Raw genomic sequence first — 25,550 nt, 5'->3', positions numbered from 1 at the left:
TCTGACAGATAGAAAATTCACCAGAGTACATTAGCGTTGTACGTGTTTAGCCTTATTACAAGATCTACTAGGGTGTATGAGCGTCGTGAACAGCGTCAGATGTGGAGTGATCACTGCGAAGGACAAGATGATACCGTGTAATCGTATGAGACAGCATTATCAGCTCGTGACAGTTTTAAAGGAGCCACATTGTAGGTCTTCATTTGGTTGATTGGTCGAATCGTGCAATATCCAGATTTATGAGGCATTTAGATGTGGCAGTGGCCCGATGTTAGACTGCATGGGAACGTCAGGACAGGCACACCCATCCCAAGGTTCTGGTCGACCACGTTTGACCGTGCCAAGGGAGAATCGCCGTATTGTGCACCAAGCACGTCATAGCCCCTTCGCGCCCGTCTCTGCCATTCGAGAACAAGAAGTGGACTTTGTTTTACTGGTTTATTGTTTGGAAACAAAGAACAGGCCGTCTACTGTCCGAAACAGCACTACTTTTATTAACAACTTTTAATCAATTATTATTGCAGTTTACAGTCTCTCTACATGACCCGGTTCTTGGGAAGTCCCTGAAGGGGCCATACCCATCTATAACTACACGGAAGTGGGCGGGGTTCTGTAGTATCTTGCACAAACCACTGCCTTATTGGATAAGTATTAATAACAACAAGAAAAAGTAACTCCTGAACTGTAGGTGCCCACTGCAATTAGATCCCACCTGCAAGAGCACCTTCACAGTTATTACTTCTTGTCTTTTTCGGAAGATGATGTATAGAGAAACCATCTACTTGATCCCTGTTCTTCAGACCTCGCTCTGTCCCTAGATTAAGCTAGGTGTGGAGGTCTACCAGCACTAACCCTTCTTACCTCTGTAACCTTCCTAGTAACAATCGGTTTCATATCCACTCCAGAGGGGAACAGTCCGAGCCATAGGCCGGCCGAGTCCCCTCTGGCGGAAATTTTAATCAGGATTGAGTGTCATCTGCTTGCTGCCTTTGTTTGCATCTCACCTCTCGTTCGCCATGTTTCAGCATTTCCCTTCGGTACATTTGCTGAGCATAGGCTGATACTTCCTCTCTTAAATCACCCAGTATCTTACAGTTACTGTGACAGGGAAGCTCGGACGGCTGATGAATGGCGCATTGTTCAGCGATGAATCGCGGTACTGCAATACTCCGGATGACCGTCATAGGCGAATATGGCGGCGATCTGGGCAGATGTCCCATTGTTCCCATGCTTTGGAGATGCACAGCGATGTCATTCCTGGCGTCTTGGTGTGGGACTCGACCTGTTATGATTTCAAATTACAGCTGGTAGCGAATGAGGGAACTCGGACGGCACGACGACACGCCGCGGGCATCCTGTATCCTCATGTGTTATCTCTTGTGCGAAAATACCGTGGTTATTATTATTTTTTTTTAACAAGGAGGAGGTCGTCCGCACATGTTACGTATCTTCGTGAGCTATCTGCATGGTGTTGAGGTACTCCTGTGGCCACTGAGATCCCCAGATCTCTTCGTGAGAAAACGTGTGACCGACTCTGGTGTCAACTCTATGCCAGTGTTAGTATCGTGGATATCAAGGACCAGTTGCAACAGTTGTGGATTAGCTTGCCTCAGGACTTATGACAACTTTCCTTACCAGATCAGTGCATGCATCCAGGTCAGAGGGGGTGCAACGTCATACTAGTAAGTGGGGGATTAGTGCCTCGTTCGTTGTGAATTTGATTCGGTTTTGTTATTTCTGTACAAACGTAACACACCTTTTCAACCGTGAAGTTTCGTTTCGTCGTCCCCTTTTGGTTGCTTCACCTTTTTTTAATTTGTTTTTATTTTTATTTTTTTAATTTTTGTTGCCGCGCGGTTGCAGGCGCCATGTCACGAATTGCGCGGCCACTCCCACCGGAGGTTCGAATCCTCCCTCGGGCGTGTGTGTGTGTGTGTGTGTGTGTGTGTGTGTGTGTGTGTGTGTTGTTCTTAGCATAAGTTAGTTTATGTAGTGAGTAAGTAAGTCTAGGGACCGATGACCTCAGCAGTTTGGTCCTTTAGGAACTTACACCATTTGAATATTTTTGAACTTTTTTGTCAGCCGTTACATTAGGCAGCTTTTTATTTGGCCTCACGAGGCTGAGTGGACCCTGATCCAGCCCTTTCCACCACAGAAAACTCTGAGCTTGTAATCTGCAAAAGGACCCAGCACAGTGTCAGCAGTAGCCAACAACACTTACGACTAGATTTGATGCAACCACAACTTGAAGTACCACGCAAAGCTGAGTGCACTCCCTCTCAATACGCAAAACCTTGGCTGTATAAAGAAAAGAAAATATGAAAAATATTAAAACACGGTGTGGTTCTGTTACGAGGTATATTCATAAAGATTTAATTACATCTCAAAACATAAATCTACGACCATAAGCTTGGTGACGGTCTCAGCTCCTCCTAGATATTCCGCAATCAGTGTGTTACGTTTCCCAATAATAGATAACGAGGCGGAGACTTGGTTATGAAAATCTGCATTTTGGATTTTCAGAAACGTGTTGCTTCGAAATTCTCGTCATAATTCTTGTAATGCCTGCAACGCAATGGGTTCTTTGTCCAAGGAGAGAAGTAGCTTACCTGAAGAAAATCGGGAGTGTGACAAAATTCGACAGCTCATAGAAGAAGCGTGTTTGACAGTCCACTGAGCAGAATGAACTTGTACGTTTTCGTGGAGCAAAAACATCCAATTTGGACTGCTTTCCACTACACTTAGTCTAGACAGCCTTCTGTAACATTGCCTTCTGTAACATTGTCCGGAGATTCTGGTAGTATGTTCCCATGATGGTTTGCCTCTTGCGGGCATAGTCGGTTGACGTCATACCATTGCAGTCCGAAAAGATACTATATTTCCTTGCCTGGAAATGGTTGGGCAGTCGTGGAACCCATGTTCAAAATGTCGTGCAGTGTCGAAAACTGATCCATGACTGATTTTCACTTTTTCGACCATCGATTTGATCATGAAACGCCACTTCTCCTGCGATTCTCCGTTCTTCACAGAGAGGCGTTCTGCCACCTCGTTCTTCGCCGTCAAGACTTGTTTGACCACAGCTGGAACCGTCACTAACCATTATTATGAGCTCGTGCGTTATTGCCGTGTACATCACTAACTCGTTCATAGACCGTTGGAGCTTCGTCCCTCTGAAAATGCAGAAAACGAATTATCGTACGATCCTCCACTCTAATTATGTCCTTCGCCGTTTAGTTTTGGCCTTTTTTTCTGGCGTGCTTCTGTGACAAAGGGATGTAAATGTGTACCACGGCTGCAGACGTTTACGTGCAAACAGAAAAAAAGAATGAATCACGCAGCTTTGTTTTTGTGAGGCGATAGTCAAAACTTTTACTCCTTTTCGTATACGAGAAACTGGTGTTCTAGTTTTTTCTCTTCGAGGGTGTGATAACGCTTCGAAGGGAACATTTCCAGGTGTCTTTTAACCATTTCAGATTCTCTTGTGGATTTGTTCCCTGAACTCGGTTGCTTGTACACTGAAAAACGGCAGAGATAAGCGCCTCCTGGGCTCTTGAGCTGCACAGGCTAGCAGTACACGCAACGCCCGAGGCGGAATGGGCGGAAAAACGCAAAGAAAGAACAGCAGCCTGCCTGTGCCTCGCCTCGCGCCGCACTCAAGGATTGCAGGTCTGCGCGCTTGCCGGCGAGACGTTCGCCTTGCTAGCTAGCGTTCCTGGGCAGCCGTGATCCTAGCCACGATCACTCCGCCGTTGTCCCAGAGACTTTTGGGCAGCCTCTTCACTCTCCTCTCTTCTGTCCACGACTTAAGACGATTTCGGTTTTCAGACATTTTTTGTTTCCCTACAAGATTAAGATTCCACATTACAAAAAATGTAATCAATAATAGAATTGCTTGAAAGGGGGTTTGTGCAGTGTGTTAACTGTGACTTGACAGATTGGCTACCGTGAACTGAATCTGTAGAAGTTGGAAGATTTTGGCTGATGGTTATTTGTTTTTTATTGCAGCCACCATCAGGTTGCTGACAGTACTGTGTGAGGTAGCCATTATTGTCTTCTGTGTTACTGTTTTGTACTTCACTCTGTTTAGTATGGTTTCCTTTCATTATGATAAGTATATGTAGTCGTTATTGCTTTTGGGATTCTGTTAAACATATCAGTATATATACACTGCGGTGACGAAAGAAATGGGATACCTTCTAATCTCATGTTGGACCTCCTTTTGTCCAGTGCAGCAACTCGTTGTGGCATGGACTCAACAAGTCATTGAAAGTTCCTTGCAGGAATATTTGGCCATGCTGTGTCTATAACTGTTGATAATTGTGAAAGTGTTGCCAGTACGTGATTTTTGTGCATGAACAGATCTCTTGATTGTCTTATAAATGTTCGATGGGATTCACGTTGGGCCATCTGGCAGGCCAAACCATTCACTCAAATTGCCCAGAATGTTCTCCAAACGAGTTGTAAGCAATTGTCGCCCAGTGATACGGTACATTGTCATCCATAAAAATTCCCCTGTCGTTTGGGAATATGAAGCCCGTGAATTGCTGCATATGGTCTCTAAGTAGTCAAACATAACCACTTCCTGTCAGTGATAGGTTTAGTTGGACCAGAGGACCCTGTCCACTCCATGTGAACATGGTCCACACCATTATGGAGTCACCACCATCTTGCACAGTGCCTTGTTGACAACTTGGGACAATCACTTTGTGTAGTCTGTAGCACACTCGAACCTGACCATCAGCTCTTACCAGCTGAAATTGAGAATCACCCGACAGTCACCGTTTTCCAGCAGTCTAGGTTACAATCGATGTGATCACGAGCTCAGAAGAGGCACTGTAGGCAATGATGTGCTGTCAGCAGAGGCAATCGCGTTGGTGGTCTGTTGCTATAGTCCGTTAACACCAAATTTCGCCAGACTGTCCTAAAGGATATGTTGATCGTATATCCCACATTGATTTCTGTGGTTATTTTGTGCATTGTTACTTGTATGTTAGCACTGATAACTACACAAGTGCCGCTGCGCTCACTTGTTAAGTGAAGGCCACCGGCCACGGCATTGTCCGTGGTGAGAGGTAATGCCTGAAATTTGGTATTCTCGGCATATTCTTGACACTGTTGATCTCAGAATATTGAATTCACTAATGATTTCTGAAATGGAATGCCCCATGCATCTAGCTCCAACTATCATTCCACATTCAAAGTCTGTTAATTCCCATTTCACCTGAGTACAAATGACTGCTCCGCCAATGAACCACCCTTTTATGCTTTGTGTACACATCACTACCGCCATCTAAATGTGCACATATCACTATCCCCTGATTTTTGTCACCTCAGTGTATAAGACAATTTCAGTTTCAATTGTGAACATCATTTAAGCAATTTTTACCTCTCTGCGTGACTTCTGCTTTCCCAGAATTATGAAGCCTAGGGTAATGTGTCTGATATATGAATAATTGGCCGTAAAGAAATGGGAAGCAAATGACTTCCAGCTGCACAGGACATTGTGGCAATGCAATGCCGAGAGTTGGAAATTTGTGCCAGACCAGGACTCGAACCCAGATGCTGTGTTTCTCTAGAACAGTTGCCCTAACTGCCTCGGAAAGTCGGATGTGCTTTCTGTCAGATCCAAATTCCCACACACCACACCACAGTGACCCTGGCCCATTAACCCCCTCCTCCCCACTCATAGATTACTGATTCCTTGGTTGTCCGTTCACACTGATACTTTTTCAAAAAACAGGCAGAGAATTATAGGTACGAGTGGTATCTGAACTGCGGGAGGCAGGCGGGGCTAGCTGCCCCTGTATGGCTTCCCGAGCTGTGGCATTCCATGTGGAGGGTGTGCGAACTTCATCTCCCTGCAACCAGAGCAGGCGCCTGGTTTTTTGGGCCCCAAGTAAGCGTTCTAGGTCCCTTCTCCCAGATTAGTTTAAAACTTCGCTTTTTTGGATAAAATAGGAAAATTGTAATGCGAAAAATCTTACAATGCCTTGGTTACGAGGTTGATGTGATATATGTATATGGAAACTCTTATAATCCTTATATAATCTAATGAGCTACAATCACAGATAATCAGACAAGCTGCTCTTGCCTCATTGTAGTTCTCAAAGTATTTTTAACTCTTCCAAGGACACTGGATCACTGCTATGCTTGGGCAACAGCAACAGGCAAAGTGCAGAAAATTTATAAGGCTACCATTATACAGTATTTGGAACAGCAACAGGCAAAGTGCTAAAAATTTGTAAGGCTACCATTATTTTTGGAAATATGTTATTAAAATTGCACTAATGAAGAGTATTGAGGGGGCACAGAGGGGGGAAGTGTCTCAGACACAAAAATTAGCTCCATGAATCTTTTTAACAGCAAAATTTCAAATCCTGCTTAATTAATGTCTACCCTGTATAGAGATACTGTGCTTTCTGTGTGCTCTGATACTGTGGAATAGTTCCATAAGAAACCAAATGTGTGCATCAGGTTGCAGGGCTTCTGGTGTTTCATCTAAAAAGCATTTTGTTTTGCCATTCTGTTTCTGTACTGCAAATCATTACATTCAAATCAGGTGATAATCCAATAGTTTTCATTATCTTGCAATTTTCTGTGTAAATAGTATCACAGCTATTTAGTCAGTATATGGAATTCTTCCATTAGACTCTTATTATTGGCACTTTCAGCACCTACTGTTTCTTATTTTGGTTGATGCACAGTGTTACATAGGTTTGTTGGAGCTAATATTTTCTACATTGAAGACATCAAGACACATTGAAATAATCTGAAATACTTCTGAATGCCCTTTAGTCCAGTATGTGTCTCCACATTCAGATTAAAGTTGAAAGCAAGTTTAACTATCCTTTGTAATCCTGGAAAATGATGAGCAGATGGTTGCACAACATCTATTTGCACAGACCACCTTGTACATGAATGTACAATCCTACACTTTCTTTTAAAGCTTTCCATTTTTGAGGCCTAGAATGAAAAACGTTGTGTTTTCGAAACAGTTCCAAAAATAGGTGCCACATCTGTGCAACTCTCCACAGCATGCACACCCGAAAGATTTAATGAGTGAGCACAGTGAAGTGAAAACAAATTGCCAATGGATTTTCTTTTGATATATGCACTTGAGCTTCCTGATAGAGCCCACTCGTATAGTGACCGTTCTCACAACCCTGCCCACAACAGTCTGGAAATGTACGTCCTAATGTTTCAGCTCATTGCAAAATACATTTGCTTGGACACATGCATTAAATATCTTAAATGGTAATACAGAACTTCTACTCCGAACTAAGTCACACTATTAATTATAGAAGGTAATATATGAACAGTCTGAGAGTTCATAAAAGCTTACCGTCAGACTACATCCTTCAGTTTCCGAGTGAGTGAAGCTTGAAACTTTACAAAAAATATCATTTTAAATTTGTTTAATCCACTATTGTTAGATACTAAGACTTTTCTTTTGCTTTATTTTATTTTTATATAAAATATTGTGGTACTTGTTACTTGAATTCTCAAAAAATGAAACAGCCTTTAATAGTTAGAAGATATCTATTTCCAGCTAATTAGTTTTCACTGGTAATGGAACTCTTGTTAAGATTACTGGGTCATATCTTATTTTACAGTACTTTCAATTGACTTATAAAGCTTCCAAATGTGTGTGGTTTGTGGATCTGAATACTAAGAAATGAGATTTGGACATTTAGGTCCAGTAACTTGATAGCTTTATGTTCTGTCTCACGTGTGTGTTATATCTTACTTAGGTGAATCTTGGGTTTAACTTGTTACTAAAAATTAAACTATCAAGAATTTTGACATTTCAGTTACTTTCAGTGCAGTTTTTTTTGCATTCCAGAGTGCTCTTAGCAGCCTAGAGGAAATGAAGGCAGGTCGAGGTGACGGGACATATCAGGAACGAGGTCGGAGAATGGGCGTGGGACCAATGCGGTCTCGTCCTGCAGAGAAACGCATTGACACGTCTCCATATAGCAGTTCAACGTACCTATCACCTCCACCCGACACTAGCTGGAGACGCACAAATTCGGATTCTGCCCTGCATCAGAGCGCTATGGCCACTACTACAGAAGCTGGTCTATCCTCGCAGAGGAGAGGTAATAAACACATTGAGATGGAAATGGCTGTAAAATAGTCTCTTGTCTCCAAGTTTCTTTTCCTGGAACAAGGTGCATTACATTTTCACTTGTAAAAAGACAACGAGTGTTTACGCACCACATTATTTTCTCTTTGAGGCAGTGTTTTAGTTTGAACTTTGTGCTTGCCTTGCTTATAGAAATATACAGGGTGTTACAAAAAGGTATGGCCAAACTTTAGGAAACATTCCTCACACACAACGAAAGAAAATATGTTATGCGGACATGTGTTCGGAAACGCTTACTTTCCATGTTAGAGCTCATTTTATTACTTCTCTTCAAATCACATTAATCATGGAATGGAAACACACAGCAACAGAACGTACCAGTGTAACTTCAAACACTTTGTTACAGGAAGTGTTCAAAATGTTCTCTGTTAGTCAGGATACATGCATCCACCCTCCATCGCATGGAATCCCTGATGCGCTGATGCAGCCCTGGAGAATGGTGTATTGTATCACAGTCGTCCACAATACGAACACGAAGATTCTCTACATTTGGTACCGGGGTTGCATAGACAAGTGCTTTCAAATGCCCCCATAAATGAAAGTCAAGAGGGTTGAGGTCAGGAGAATGTGGAGGCCATGGAATTGGTCCGCTTCTACCAATCCATTGGTCACCGAATCTGTTGTTGAGAAGCGTACGAACACTTCGACTGAAATGTGCAGGAGCTCCATTGTGCATGAACCACATGTTGTGTCGTACTTGTAAAAGCACATGTTCTAGCAGCACAGGTAGAGTATCCCGTATGAAATCATGATAACATGCTCCATTGAGCGTAGGTGGAAGAACATGGGGCCCAATCAAGACACCAACAATGCCTGCCAAACCGTTCACAGAAAATCTGTGTTGATGACGTGATTGAACAATTGCATGCGGATTCTCGTCAGCCCACACATGTTGATTGTGAAAATTTACAGTTTGATCACGTTGGAATGAAGCCTCATCCGTAAAGAGAACATTTGCACTGAAATGAGGATTGACACATTGTTGGATGAACCATTCGCAGAAGTGTACCCGTGGAGGCCAATCAGCTGCTGATAGTGCCTGCACACACTGTACATGGCACGGAAACAACTGGTTCTCTCGTAGCACTCTCCATACAGTGACGTGGTCAACGTTACCTTGTACAGCAACAACTTCTCTGATGCTGACATTAGGGTTATCGTCAACTGCACGAAGAATTGCCTCATCCATTCCAGGTGTCCTCGTTGTTCTAGGTCTTCCCCAGTCGCGAGTCATAGGCTGGAGTGTTCCGTGCTCCCTAAGACGCCGATCAATTGCTTCGAACGTCTTCCTGTCGGGACACCTTCGTTCTGGAAATCTGTCTCGATACAAACGTACCGCACCACGGCTATTGCCCCGTGCTAATCCATACATCAAATGGCATCTGCCAACTCCGCATTTGTAAACATTGCACTGACTGCAAAACCACGTTCGTGATGAATACTAACCTGTTGATGCTATGTACTGATGTGCTTGATGCTAGTACTGTAGAGCAATGAGTCTCATGTTAACACAAGCACCGAAGTCATCATTACCTTCCTTCAATTGGGCCAACTGGCGGTGAATTGAGGAAGTACAGTACATACTGACGAAACTAAAATGAGCTCTAACATGGAAATGTCCACATAACATCCTTTCTTTATTTGTGTGTGAGGAATGTTTCCTGAAACTTTGGCTGTACCTTTTTGTAACACCCTGTATACTTAACTGAGTGTTCTTTATATATGTGTGTTTTTTAAAGCAAGCTCTTATTGAAGAAGTTTTAAATTACGATCTCGGAATATCCGAAATGTTTTAAGACAGTTATAATGTAAACTACCTTTTGGCGCACAATCTGTAAACATGAAGTTTAGTTGGAAAAGCCATTGTAATGTATTAGATATATGTGATAAATGAAAAGCACCAGTTTGCTTTTTTCCTATTATTTTTGTAGAACAAAAGCAAACTGGTGCTTTTCATTTATTATAATGTTGTTCTACCAAGAACCAACAGAAGATTCTGTTAACATATTAGATATAGCCCTCCAGTGATTGTACATTCTTGACTTGTAGCCATGTTTGAAGATATGTTGCAGCCAATATTGAGCAGTTATGGTTCAACATGAAGTTCAAACCATAGAGAAAATTGATATTTTTCAGACATGTGATTTACAAACAGCCATTGCTAATGGCTGCAATATTGTAGATGCAGATCTGTATGTGCAAAGGAAAGCAGTAATGGATATTTGCATATCTGATTTTATGATCTTACGAGAAGGAACAGCATTTGTATTCGGGGGGTTGATGAATCGTTCATTGCCCTTCTGCCAGAAGGAAGGACAGAATTGTCTAAAATTGTTACATATGTGACTTCTGCAGTTGAGTAAACAAGCTGCATTACTTAGAGCTGAGAAACATTAAAGTACATATTAATAATTAAACTGAGCATATCACTCACTCAGTGCACATGCTATACCTAAGGCTATGTGAAGCAGGCTTCCTCTTACTTAAAATTACCAATGATAACTATTACTAGGCCATTATACGAGGGTTGGAGCTTAAATAGTGGCAACTATTTATTCACAAGCGATACAAAAGAGTTACATCCTTCAAAGTAGTCACCAGCATTGTGTAGAACCTGTTGCCAGCAATGTGGTAGGCGTAGTATACCATTAGCAGAGCCTGTACTGTTGATGGTGTGAATGGAGCGATCTACTGCCTGTCGAATCTCTGGAACAGTTCTGAAGCGGATGCCACAAAGTGGTTCCTTCATCTTCGGAATCAAATCAAAGTCACAAGGAGTTAAGTCGTTTTACTGTTCGTTTTTGGAGCATCACCTGCGACCAGCTTTGCGAAAGAAGCGGCGACACTTTCTGCACAACCCACCCATCATTTTGCAGGACAATGCATGGGACCATATAACGCAAGCTGTGGCTGCTCTGTTTGGTCAATGGGAGTGGGGAGTACTGTACCGTCCACCATACTCCCCGGACTTAAGTCCTTGTGACTTTGATTTGATTCTGAATATGAAGGAACCACTTCGTGGCATTCGCTTCAGAACTGTTCCAGAGATTCGACAGGCAGTAGACCACTCCATTCACATCATCAACAGTTCAGGCTCTGCTAATGGCATACTACGCCTTCCACATTCCTGGCAACAGGTTCTACACAATGCTGGTGACTACTTTGAAGGACAGTAACAGGTGCAAACATGTAACCCTTTTGTATTGGATGTGAATAAATAGTTGCCACCATTTAAGCTCCAATCCTTGTAGATTAAAGAAATACCCACAGCAGGCTGTGTTTTGTGGCCCTGTTCTCTCTTGGCTCGATGGTGATGGGTGCCCAGTCGAGATAACGTGGAACGGCTCCATCGATTACGACAACACCAATCTATAACTATTAAAAAAAAAAGACTCCTCGCGTGGTTTGGTTACTTTCAGGTATTGTATCTCGAAAATGATATCACTGTCTCAATGGAGCAGCACGTCGGAATGTGTGCGGCGCCCTTGCTTGTCTTGAAAGCAATTGTGTTCATTGTCTGTTGATCTCCTTCACTTATAAATGTAGCGACTGTACCACTCGATAGCGGTATGCCTCCATTGATCTGAAATAACCAAAAGTCCCTTGCGTGTTCGCAATAGACCCTTCAGTTTACTCGAACTTGCTTACTGTAGTTCTTATGCCCAATTTGAGAACGGTTATTCAAACGTTAACAAATAGTGTCTTGAATCATCATTCCATCACCCAAGCTGAGGCCACATAGTGAATTTTGCAAGGATATTAAGTTGTTAATTACTATTCCGTCGTCAAGGCGTCGCTACGTCGCGTATTCAACAACTGCACAACATAACTCCAGAGATAATATTCCCTTGAGCAATGTTAAGAATGTGTCATAAATTTGGTGTAAGGTTATTACTGTTCACATTTAAATTATTACTAATTCACTTTGCACTCTTATGTTATCAGAATAATCAGTTAATTTCACGAATACACTTTAAATGTCCATGAAATGATGTAGGCAACACAGATAATTAAAGTTGAATTAAGGTTTATTATTCTTCGTAATTATTGTCTGTCCCTACGCTGAACATACACAGTGATATGTCATTTAGGGCATTATGTCCATCAACATTAGTAATCCTGACTTTGACGATAACTTCTGACAATACGGCAAAATTGTAATCTCTTCGTGATTGCGTTTAGTTTAATAATCGAGTTTATGTCAGCCATCAGTCTCTTTCTGTGTCCTTTGATGTTCGTGACTATTAACTATGTTGAAGGCTAAGTACCATCACAAATTGGTAATCACGTGATCCACTTTTCTGTCACATACATCAAAATCCCATTATTTGTCTAACGGTAAAGATGATCTTACTTTAGTCAGACTTCTGACTAATATTTCCAGTCTATATCGTAAAACTTCAAGTCAGTTTTAAAACTATCTAGCTGTGCTTAACATGCGTACTACTGTTGCAGAATACAAGAGAGAAGTTAACTACTCCATTGCTGAGTTACATTGTAGTCACAGCGAACTTACAGCCCAATGCGGCTACAACTCTCTTCTAGGATAAATGTTATCTTCGGTCGATTTATGGTATGGGGTTTAACCTTCATAAATAATAACTTTTCAATTCTTTCTTTAAAGTTTCTGTTTTGTATCACATGGTATTCTTTCATTCAGTCCTTTCTTTATGATAATTATTAGTATTTATATATCATCCCTGTTAATCAAACTGAGAAGAGTGTAAATGTTGTTGTTAGTAGCTGCCATCACTGTCAGGATGACTAATTTTACTATTTCTTTTGCATCAAAAGGGTGGTCATTATGGGTTCTATATTTGGGGTGTTACACTTTGTCACACATCATTTTGTACAGACATGTCTGTAGCAGAGTTGCAATCATTGAAAGTGTGTAATGAACTCAAAAGACAGGAAATTAGAATGCAAAAGAACTACAGCTGAAAATATGTGTAAAAAACATGTGCCTTGCTTATGTCAGTTAATTACTGAAAGCTTGTCTATGTAAGTTACACATTAGATATGAAAATAGAGGTACGAGCATTCTGCCAACCCATGTAGTGTGGTAAACGATCGCCGTTATGAGGTTACGTAGGTTGTTGTTGTGCAAAGGTCATGGTAGTAGACAAAGTTATTCTTCCTCCTCAGAATTGCATGCAACAAGATTTTATGTTTGTAGAACAAAAATCTGCTTCAGTTGCTGGTAATTTTCTTAATTTATTTCATGACCAGTTTCAAAGCTGAAAGCTTTATTTTAGAGTGCCACCAGCTGTGAACAAGAAGGCTGCTAGTGTACAAGTATTATGTGGTTGACATCCAAAATGAAAACCACTGTTGTGGAAAGTGGTGTACTAACAAATTATGGTAACATAAATGTGTCATGATTGGGTCAGTCAATCAGGGGGATCACACCAACATCAAACAAATGCATAGGCAAGGAACGAAAATGCAAACCTTGTGGATGTGGAAGGTTCTCTACAGAAATGAACTTCAGTAAATAAACAACTGAACTGATGCTTAGGACTGGTCGGAATGGGTGGTATCGGGGCGGACGTTTCGCAGATGAAACGTCAACATGTATCAGGTCGCTCTGCGGCCGAGTCTTTTAAAAAGAAAGGTACTGTCTCTGGTTCTGGTTCTCCTGCCCTTTTCCCCTTGGCCACTCCCTGGGAGGAAGGACAGGCCCGCCGGCTTGGGGCGAAGTACTTCCCCCGCTATTTGGTCTGTTCTCGGGCCGATGGGGGGACGTTCGCCACCTCCAAGCCCATGTCCTTTGTTCAACACATCGAGGACATCTTTGGGGAAATCGAGGCTCTCAGTAAAATGCGTTCGGGGTCCGTTCTTATAAAGACCACCTCCGCCACACAGTCGGCGGCGCTCCAGGCGTGCGACCGACTAGGGGACATCCCAGTGTCCATTGTCCCGCATCTGACACTGAATAGGACGCAGGGGGTTACTTTTCATCGGGACCTCCTGCTGCAATCTAATGAGGAGCTCAGGCACAACCTGGAGCGCCGAGGCGTGCACTTCGTCCGGCGAGTCCAGCACGGCCCCAAAGACCGTTGCATCGACACCGGGGCCTTTATCCTCGCCTTCGAGGGGGACGTTCTCCCGGAGAAGGTAAAGGTGATGTGCTACCGGTGCGACGTGCGACCTTACGTCCCGCCTCCTATGCGCTGCTTTCGGTGTTTGCGCTTTGGGCACATGTCATCACGGTGTGAGGCTGAGCCCCTTTGTGGTGATTGTGGACGTCCTCTTCGTGAGGGACTTACATGCACCCCACCACCTCGGTGTGTTAATTGTCCTGGCATCCACTTGCCTAGATCTTTAGACTGCCCCACGTATCAGAAGGAGAAGAAGATTCACGAACTCAAAACTTAGGATCGTCTCTCTTATTCTGAGGCCAGGAAGAAGTATGACCGCCTCCATCCCGTGACGTTGACAACTTCGTTTGCCCTGCCCCGCCACCTGAGAAGCGATCCTCTTCTCATGCGTCCATCGGGGAAACGTTCCGAGGTCCGGCGTTCCAAAACGGACCCCGTGCGTGAGGACTTTCTTCGGGTCCAGCCCACCATCCCTGTGCCTCCTCGGACTTCCAAGAAGGCCTCCAAGAAGAAGTCTCTATCCCCCTCTCCACCCCGGCGCGTTTCGTCTGACGCTCCATCCGTGAGTCGCTGCTCCCGGCCGTCCTCAGTTTCGCCGGGACGCTCTGCTGCCAGGCGCTCAGCTGGCATCTTGTCGGCAAATGATGCTGCCCCTCCTACGCAACCCGGGACAGCGACCGCAGCTGGCGACGAGTCGATGGAACAGGATCCGCCTCCCGCCGGTTGTAGCGTTGTTCCCTCGAAACCTGGCCCTCCGCGGCCGTCGAGGTGACCAGCTCTTCCCCCGTCTCGTTCCCCCCTTTTTTCTGACTAGCGATGGCCTTGTTACATTGGAACATAAGAGATATTCGATCTAATCGGGAGGAATTACAGCTGCTCCTCCACCTGCACTGTCCGCTCGTCCTTGGTCTCCAGGAAACCAAGTTGCACCCAACTGACCGTCTTGCTTTTACCCACTATACCTCGGGGCGGTCAGACCTCACCCCTGTGGACGGTATTCCAGCTCATGGTGGGGGTCATGTTGCTCGTTCGGGACGATGTCTATTACCATCCCATCCCATTGACCACCCCACTCCAAGCAATAGCTGTCTGTATTACTCTTTCTGCCTTTACTTTTTCCATTTGTACACTCCATCGTCATCCGCAGTTAGTCGGGCTGACATGATGCACCTGCTTGTTCAGCTTCCTCCACCGTTTTTATTGTTTGGCGACTTCAATGCCCATCATCCCCTTTGGGGCTCTCCTGCATCCTGTCCACTCGCTGAATCTGGAAAATTATAATGCCCCCTTTACTATGTGGGAACTCGAACGTGCACTTGCACTGTCCCGGTCCTCTGCTCCGGGGCCAGATGCCACTCACGTTCAGATGCTGGCCCACCTTTCTCCGGCAGGCAAAAGCTTCCTTCTTCGTACCTACAATCGCGTCTGGACCGAAGGTCAAGTCCCCATGCGTTGGCGTGACGCCGTCGTTGTTCCTATACCCAAACCCGGGAAGGATAGACACCTTCCTTCTAGTTACCGCCCCATTTCTCTTACAAGCTGTGTCTGTAAGGTGATGGAGCGCATGGTTAATGCTCGGTTAGTTTGGATTCTTGACTCTCGACAGCTACTTACCAATGTTCAATGCGGCTTTCGTCGCCGCCGCTCCGCTGTTGACCACCTTATGACCCTGTCAACATTCATCATGAACAACTTTTTTGCGAAAGCGCCAAACGGTAGCCGTGTTCTTCGATTTGGAGAAGGCTTATGATACCTGTTGGAGAGGAGGTATCCTCCGCACTATGCACAGGTGGGGTCTACGCGGTCGCCTGCCCCTTTTTATTGATTCCTTTTTAACAGATCGCAAGTTTAGGGTACGTGTGGGTTCCGTATTGTCCGACGTCTTCCTCCAGGAGAACGGAGTGCCTCAGGGCTCCGTCTTGAGTGTAGCCCTTTTTGTCATAGCGATCAATCCAATTATGGATTGCATTCCGCCTAATGTCTCAGGCTCTCTTTTTGTCGATGACTTCGCGATCTACTGCAGTGCCCAGAGAACATGCCTTTTGGAGCGCTGCCTTCAGCGTTGTCTAGACAGCTTATACTCATGGAGTGTGGCAAATGGCTTCCGGTTCTCTGAAGAGAAGACGGTTTGCATCAACTTTTGGCGATATAAAGCGTTCTCCCATTCGTGGAAACAACTAAGTTTCTAGGGCTCACACTGGACAGGAAACTTTGTTGGTCTCCGCACGTCTCTTATTTGGCTGCCCGTTGTACACGTTCCCTTAATGTCCTCAGAGTTCTTAGTGGTTCATCTTGGGGAGCGGATCACACTGTCCTGCTTCGCTTGTATCGGTCCATAGTCCGATCAAAGCTGGATTATGGGAGCCTCGTGTACTCGTCTGCTCGGCCATCCCTCTTACGCAGTCTCAACTCCATCCACCATTGGGGGTTATGTCTTGCGACCGGAGCATTCTACACTAGTCCCGTCTGGAGTCTTTATGCTGAAGCTGCCGAATTACCATTGACCTACCGGCACGACATACTGCTTTGTCGGCATGCCTGCCGGCTGTTGTCAATGCCCGACCACCCCTCTTATCAGTCCTTCTTCACCGATTCTCTCGACCGTCAGTATGGGTTGTATGTGTCTGCCCTTCTACCCCCTGGAGTCCGCTTTCGTCGCCTGCTTCGACAATTGGATTTTGCCCTCCCTACCACCTTCAGAGAGGGTGAGACCCCGACACCACCGTGGCTCCAGGCTCCGGTTCATATTTGTCTCGACCTCAGCTCGCTCCTGAAGGAGGGTACTCCGGCTGCAGTGTATTGCTCACAGTTTGTCGAACTTCGTGTGTGACTTGCCAGTCACACCTTTATTTACACTGATGGCTCCAAAACTGACGATGGTGTCGGCTGTGCCTTTGTCGTCGGGGCCGGCACCTTTAAATACCGGCTCCTCGACCAGTGTTCCAGCTTTACGGCCGAGCTTTTTGCTCTCCATCAGGCCGTTCAGTATGCCCGCCGCCACTGCCACTCATCGTATGTACTCTGCTCTGATTCACTCAGTGCTCTTCAGAGCCTTGGAGCTCCATATCCGGTCCATCCCTTGGTGCAACGGATCCAGCAGTCCAGCCATTCTTCTGCTGCTGGTGGCTCTCCTGTCAGCTTTCTGTGGGTTCCCGGCCATGTAGGAGTGCCTGGGAATGAGGCTGCTGATACTGCAGCCAAGGCTGCAGTCCTCCTGCCTCGGCCAGCCTCCCATTGTGTCCCGTCATCTGACATTAGTGAGGTTGTTTGTAGGAGGCTTGTGTCTTTGTGGTGGGATACTTGGTCATCACTTCAAGGAAACAAGCTCCGGGCAGTAAAACCGTTCCCAACTGCTTGGACAACCTCCTCCCGACCATCTCGGCGAGAAGAGGTCCTTCTGACCAGGTTGCGGATTGGGCATTGCCGGTTTAGCCACCGCTACCTGCTCTCCAGTGACCCAGCCCCGCAGTGCCCTTGTGGTCATGCATTAACAGTGCGCCATGTTTTATTGTCGTGTCCCTGTTTTAGTCAATCTCGTGTTGTCCTGTCTCTGCCATCTACTTTACAGGATATTTTAGCTGATGACACTCGAGCAGCTGCTCATGTTCTTCATTTCATTACTTTGACTGGCTTGTCCAAAGACATCTAACTCCTTCACTTATTTTATCTATTTTATCTGCATCTTTGTCAGAACTTTCTGGTGTCCCCCCCCCCCCCCCCCCCCCCCCCCCCCCCCCCCCCCCCCCCCCCCCCGAGTTTTACTAGATTCTATGTGCTCTAACAATTGTGACTGGGCGCTAATGACCTCAGTAGTTGAGCGCCCTTAAACCCCAAACAAACAACACAGTACCAGGCATAATACAAATAAACGAGGAGTAAAGGTATTGTAATCTTTATCCATGGAAAGCATGTAAAGAAATTATGCCTATGTGTGGTGGGGATTGAAATGAAATAACAAACTAACTTCGATACATGGGAGCATCACCTTTAAGACACTAAATATGATAGTACATAAACATAAGTGTATGGGGAAATGCCTAAAAGTCAGTGTGACAGAATGCATGACAATAAAAAGATAAAGGATAAAAATGCAACAAGAACAGGTGGTGCTGATAGTGTACATGAAATATATCCAAAAACTGAGCAATAAAATGACAACAGCTGAAGGGTGACAAGAAAAAGGTAGCAACCACTAAGCTTGGTAATCATGTATGGCCTCATCTTTAGGAGCCAAAACAAGGTCTTAATATAAAAAGCTCAGGAGGGATAGAATTGATATACCTAACTGAAAAATCATTGTAGACATATAAAACAGAATGGTACATCACAAGGCATCAACTCTTATAAAAATAAACAAGACACAAAAGGGCCTCCCAACTACGAGGCGTGTTTTTTAAGTAAGTGCCATTTTGAAATTAAAAAAAGACATGCTAAGAGATCTCAATAATTGTATTTTTACAAGAAAGCCTGTACCTTAATCTACTTTTCTACATAATTTCCGTCAATAATGAGGCATTTGTCATAACGTTGTACCAGTTTTAGAATACCCTCCTCATAGAAGTCTGCTGCCTCACTTGTTAACCACTGCATCACCACTGTTTTGACTGCATCATCATCTTGAAGATGCTGACCGCCCAGGTGTTTCTTCAAGATGAAATATGGGTGGCCTATATCACACCAGAATCAAAGCAACAATCCATGGAATGGCAGCATTCAGATTCACCCAGAAAAGTGAAGTTTAAGCAAACAATTTCTGCCCGGAAAATCATGTGCCCAGTTTTTGGGACAGAAAAGGAATATTGCTTGTGGAATTTCTGCCTCGTAATGAGACAATCAATGCATCAGCTTACTGTAAGACATTGCACAATCTGTGCCGTTCAATTCAGAACAGAAGATGTGGCAAGTTGAGCAAGGGCATCGTTTTGTTGCAAGACAATGCCCATCCACATGTGGCGAATCAGACCAAAGATATCATCACATCTTTTTGATGGGAAACCCTAGATCATCCTCCGTACAGCCCCGATCTTGCGCCCAGTGACTACCATCTGTTCCTGCACTTGAAGAAACACCTGGGCGGTCAGCGTCTTCATGACGAAGTCAAAACAGTGGTGATGCAGTGGTTAACAAGTCAGGCGGCAGACTTCTATGAGGAGGGTATTCAAAAACTGGTACAACTTTATGACAAGTGCCTCAGTATTGACAAAAATTATGTAGAAAAGTAGATTAAGGTACAGGCTTTCATGTAAAAATAAAATTATTGAGAAATCTTAGCATGTCTTTTTTAAATTTCCAAATGGTACTTACTTAAAAAACACCCCTCATAGAACTAAGGCAGGCAAGTAACAAAACTGTCTACATGTAGTGGACAAGAAGAGTAAAATCCAGGTACAGTAGAATCTATTTATGAGGGTAATCCCAAAAGTAACAGAACTCTGTTTGTGTGGCAGTTCGTCATACTGCTACGAAGAGTGCTTCACGTGCTGTGTGTAAACGTGCGCACGCCGCGCTGAGGCACTCAGTCTTGGCTTGGCAGCCATTGATAATGGAGCTCCCGTTCCATGTTACCGCCAAGTGTGAATTGCGTGCAGTTATTTGATTTTTGAATGCAAAGGGCACTGCGCCAATTGAAATCCATCGCCAATTGACGGAAGTGTATGGTGAGTCGTGCATGGTTGTCAAAAATGTTTGTAAGTGGTGTAGAGAGTTTGCAGCTGGTTGGACCGAAATTCACAATGAATGAAGGAGCAGGAGACCGTCAATTTCTGAGTAGTCAGTGTTGAAGGTTGAGCAAAGCATGCATGAAGATCGGTGGATCACCTTGGATGATCTCTGCACGTTGGTTCCTAAGGTTTCCCGAAGCAACGCTCACAAAATTTTAACGAAATGAACTACTGGAAGGTGTGCGCAAGATGGGTGCCACACATGCTGACTAAGGACTACATGCGGCAACGAGTTGATGCTTCCCGCGCATTTCTTCACCGCCTTGCAGACGAACAGGACAACTTTCTGGACTCAATTGTCACGGGTGACGAAACCTCGGCATACCACTTTACACCTGAGACCAAGCAACAATCATGCCAGTGGCGGCATCCTTCTTCGCAGCATGATGGCGAGCTGGTATAACATGGGCTTACAAAAACTGCCACAGTGTCTAAAAATAATGCATCGACAGAAATGGTGATCATGTCGAAAAATAGCTAAACGTTCAAGTTGTAAACTGATGTAAACTATTGTAGGAATAAACAGGTCTATGTACTTATAAAAAAAATAGAAGTCCTTACTTTTGGGATTACCTTCGTAACAACAGAGTCATTACAATAGCAGAAACTAATGTTAAATATATGAAAATGTCAATGATAAAACAATTTATCTGTTATTAAAGAATGGAAGCTTGGAAGACTTAGAACAGTTTGCATCATTTAGTGCTTAAGGAGTCATAGTTATTTAGAATAAACTTTGGTTTATACGTAGTTCATTAATTTAGTGTAAACTTGGGGTTCTGGTTCAAATTTTGCAAAATTTCAGTTTCTTAAAGGCAGTTGAGGATATGTCCTTTTGGGTGGTGGTGGAAGGTTCTGAGGTTTGTGTTGATGCCTGGGATTGAGTGTTTACAGGCCTTAAGGTGCCTGCTTAAAGCTGATTTCGAATTGCTTGGTTCCTGATGTTCCTTAAATGTGACAGCAAACATTTACCGTGTTTGGTGGTATGTATTGGCAATAACAGTCCCCAAACTTAATTTTATATATAATGGACTGTATGTGTGGTTTTTTGCTGCGGGTTTCCTGCCATCTGAATTGAAGACCTACTTGATTTGCTATATCGAAAGCTGGTGCATCGTCCAATTTTCCTTAGCCATTTACACACTTTCACAGATACTTTGTAGTACTTCATACTGTTCACGTCTTGATTCACTGGTGCAAGGCAATCTCCTGGTTGATACTAGTGCACTTCTTTTGCATAACTGCTGCTCGAGAGAATCAACAATTTGTGTTGAATAAGTGTGGATAGTGCATGTAATCATTTGGAATTTTTAGTTATGATTTTGTACACTCAGAGGTACATCATGTAAATAATGTACTATGGCGCACAATGTGGTTACCTTGTACTTCTGTGGAAGATTAGATAACTTGTGAATAATGCTGTTGGTGGTCGACTCCATTCTGTAAATGTCATACATGATATTACTGCCCAGTAAAACAGAAAATGTATTTGGGGATGCATACCATTCAAATCTTGTTGGAATTGGATCACTTGTTCCTTTGAGCTGTTACAAAGAAAAAAAATCATCATCTACAGAACACCAGTGATGTATAATTTTGTTTATGGCTGGTATTTGTTTGAAAAAAAATTGAGATGCAATGTGGGTGATTTAAGTATTAGCAACTATGTTTGAAAGGTTGTGTTGTCCATAGACAGCATCCCCAAATCGAAAGTAGTTGCATCAAGGACCAGCTGGAGGAATATAATGAGCTCATTAATGACTTCTGTACCAAAATTAGTGTATTGTTTCAAATTATTCTCGATGATGAGGGTCATTTCCTTTCTAGGGATGTTAGTGTACACGTTGGTGACATTCAAGCTGGCCATATATGTTGTTGGGAACACAAATATCATTTAAGCAGAATGAGATTTTCACTCTGCACCGGAGTGTGCGCTGATATGAAACTTCCTGGCAGATTAAAACTGTGTGCCCGACCGAGACTCGAACTCGGGACCTTTGCCTTTCGCGGGCAAGTGCTCTACCATCTGAGCTACCGAATCACTACTCACGCCCGGTCCTCACAGCTTCATTTCTGCCAGTATCTCGTCTCCTACCTTCCAAACTTTACAGAAGCTCTCCTGCGAACCTTGCAGAACTAGCACTCCTGAAAGAAAGGATACTGCGGAGACATGGCTTAGCCACAGCCTGGGGATGTTTCCAGAATGAGATTTTCACTCTGCACCGGAGTGTGCGCTGATATGAAACTTCCTGGCAGATTAAAACTGTGTGCCCGACCGAGACTCGAACTCGGGACCTTTGCCTTTCGCGGGCAAGTGCTCTACCATCTGAGCTACCGAAGCACGACCCACGCCCGGTCCTCACAGCTTCATTTCTGCCAGTATCTCGTCTTCTACCTTCCAAACTTTACAGAAGCTCTCCTGCGAACCTTGCAGAACTAGCACTCCTGAAAGAAGTTTGGAAGGTAGGAGACGAGATACTGGCAGAAATGAAGCTGTGAGGACCGGGCGTGAGTCGTGCTTCGGTAGCTCAGATGGTAGAGCACTTGCCCGCGAAAGGAAAAGGTCCCGAGTTCGAGTCTCGGTCGGGCACACAGTTTTAATCTGCCAGGAAGTTTCATCATTTAAGCAGACAACCGGCTCATGTTGATTTTTAAATACATAGGTGGCTGGCTAATGGTAATACTTGTAAAGAAAAGAGTAATCAGTGGAGTCTGTGGCTATAACAGTCGCTCTAAGGGGAGCATTAAGCTTATGTATTTTCGATGTACCTCTTAATGTGGCAGTTTCAGGATTCATTGGTAATAACACACTTTTTTGAAAGGGGTCAAATATTTTTATAAGTTTTTAAATGCGATTTTGATTTGATATTCATTAAAATTTTTGAAGTTAAATTTGAAATAATAAGCTTCAGTGTTATTATTGCTAATGAAATTGCGAACTTTCTGTGTGTATTCCGTGTACAGGATGACAACCGAGGTGCAGCCCTTCTGTCCGTACACATGATCATGGCTCAATTGTCCTCCAGTTTTGTATTAATATTGCAGACTAGCAATTGATCTGTAGTTAGGATGTGATGCCTCTGTGTTACTGACTCAGCGAGTACATGAGGTAACTCATGAGGAGTGGTCATATTTAACTTCACAGAGATTTAGTTTTTGTCAGCTATAATGCACTTTACTTTGTCTAAATCAGCAGTTGTGTAAGCTACTAAGTCTATTTTTGTATGGTTGAATGTAGGGTACGTGTTATATGAGAGGCCTTTGTTAAAGTAGTTCAATCTCATCAGCACTGAAACAAGAATTGGTGTGATTCTCTACCTTACTATGGAATTGGAAGGAACGTTTGGGGGTTATCTGAAGTAGATGTATTAGTTCCTAACATAAGTCTTTCAAGCTTCCATTTGTGGGTGCTTATTGTTTTGTCACCAAAGACTTTTGTAATGTACATATTGTGCTTATAAGCATAGTCGAAAGTGAACTAATTGAGCCCTTTAGCTAATTGTAGGTGAGCTACGTATGCTTTTTTATTCCAGCAGTCTTTCTTGGAATACAATGATCGAATTTGTTTACTCTCAGCTGCTCTCATGAGCTGCTGTATATATTTTGAGAAGTGCGCATTAGTTATGTTAAAGCACTTTTTGACGTAATTAGGAATAATCTTATCGATAAACATGCTGGTGGTTAACTTAAGCAATTTCTTGCACGTTTTGAAGAGATGGTAATATGTTCTGACTGCCCATACAGCACTTCAGTACAAAATATTTGAACAGGTGAACATCCACAAACTAGGAACATATTTATAGAAAAAAAATCTACTTCAGTCGCCAGGAATTTTCTTAATTTATTCCATGACTGGTTTTGAAGGTCAAAGCTCAATCTTCAGCAACTGCCAACAAGAAAAGGGGCTACTAATGCACAATTACTATGGGACTGACATACGAGAATGAAAGCTACAGTTGTGGAAAGTGATGTACTCACATAATTATGGGAACGTAAATGTGTGGCAATTGGGCCAGTCAGTTTTGGGGAATCACATCCACGTCAAACAAATGCAAGGCACCGGAACAAAAACACTAACTTTGGCGAGGGTTCCGGACAGAAATGTACTCAATAATAATGTAAACAAATAAGAAACTTCACTCGCACATAGGAGTAGCAACCACAGTGACCGTCTGGACAACACAACGTGGAAATGACTAGTGCAGATGGCCCAGAAGTCTGCTGACTGCGGTAGCAGAAGTGGCTGACGTAAGCGTCAGTGAGGTGGGGAACGGAAGTTAATGTCTGTGTGTTGGACAGTAGTTTGTATAGCAAGCATTGTTTGATGATTCTACAGTGAGTTTGACAAATAATATTTATTGCTGTCTCACCACTGAAAGTAACATTCCACATCACTCCAACAGATTGGACGCTATAGGCAGCCGTACTGAGTGTCCTGGACTGAAGCTGTGACTGCAGCTGCCTTCTGGAGTGTGCGCAGTGGCTGAAGTACTCTGTGGCAGAGGAACATCTGTGGGCTGTTGAGCATCATGTGATCCGTGGATATAAGATAGTCCATAATAGCATCACCACCTTTGTTGCTCCGCGCACTGCTTGTGTGCAACAGAAGTACGTCAGCTGCAGGGTGTTTGTACGTTAGTAGCCTTTCTCTTGCTCGCAGTTGGTGGCACCTGAAGATGAAGCTGTAAGCTTCAAAATTGGTCATGGAATAAATTAAGAAAATTGCTGGCAATTGAAGTGTGTTTCTTTTCTATAAAAATGTTCCTCAGTTGCAGATGTTCATCTGATCAAATGGTTTTGCATGCAACAAGGCTTGCAGTGGGTGAGGGGTTATCACACAGAATGACAGACCTGTACCAATTCACAGATGTTCTTCAATTGTCTCATCTAAATTCACAGCTTACATGTCAGGTCTAGTGAAGGAAGCATATCACAGCTGCGCGCTCTGCAACTTCAAAACCTATGTGCAAGTGGGCACTGCTGAGTGTGTGCACACAGTTTATCAGTAACATATTATCAACTCTCTTGCCGTCCTAAGCAACAAATCGTACAACTCAGTTAGTAGTTCCCCATTGAGTTCTGTGTTTAAGTGCAGTAATGATTTCTGAAAAACTAGATCCTCATATTGTTAACATTTCTTTTAGTTGCTGATGGTTCATTGTTGGGCTTAGTGGTTGTTGACCCAGCTGATTCTAACCGAAAACCTATTTCGACAACAGTTGATGGTCGACCACGTTCAAGCTGTGAAGTTCCGAGAGTACCTGGAATAAAGTAAGTGTTTAATTATGTGCATAATATTCCCCTTTAATACTTCTATAGCTGGGAATATGATGTCTGTTCAAAAAATTCTGGAACATTCGTAATTTCGTGCCAACAGTGCATTGGAGTGAAATGCAATTGACATTCCTGCACATGCGTGTGTTTAATGTGTAACTGCTGGAGGTTTCATTCTTGTATGTAGGTTAGTTATTGTTCACCGCTGTACTGAATAGAACGTTTTGTCACACAATTTGCAAATTTCAGGATGGAATAGTTAGAGGAGCAACGCTTCTGCATTAAATTTTGTGTGAAACTCAATAAAAC

At 43.6% G+C, this 25,550-nt stretch overlaps 1 protein-coding gene across 2 annotated transcripts in view; it reads left to right on the top strand.

Moving 5' to 3' along the window:
- LOC126481180 (CREB-regulated transcription coactivator 1-like) overlaps positions 1-25,550 on the top strand; it is a 388,693-nt gene that overhangs the window by 126,632 nt on the left and 236,511 nt on the right. For both annotated transcript variants that reach the window (XM_050104753.1, XM_050104752.1), the window contains 2 exons: positions 7,844-8,099; positions 25,112-25,238. In XM_050104753.1, coding sequence (XP_049960710.1) covers positions 7,844-8,099; positions 25,112-25,238 — 383 coding nt within the window. The remainder of the gene's footprint in view (positions 1-7,843; positions 8,100-25,111; positions 25,239-25,550) is intronic.

Source organism: Schistocerca serialis, chromosome 5 (assembly GCF_023864345.2).
Source record: "Schistocerca serialis cubense isolate TAMUIC-IGC-003099 chromosome 5, iqSchSeri2.2, whole genome shotgun sequence".
Lineage (NCBI taxonomy): Eukaryota > Metazoa > Arthropoda > Insecta > Orthoptera > Acrididae > Schistocerca > Schistocerca serialis.
This window is presented reverse-complemented; position numbering and strand designations above follow the sequence as displayed.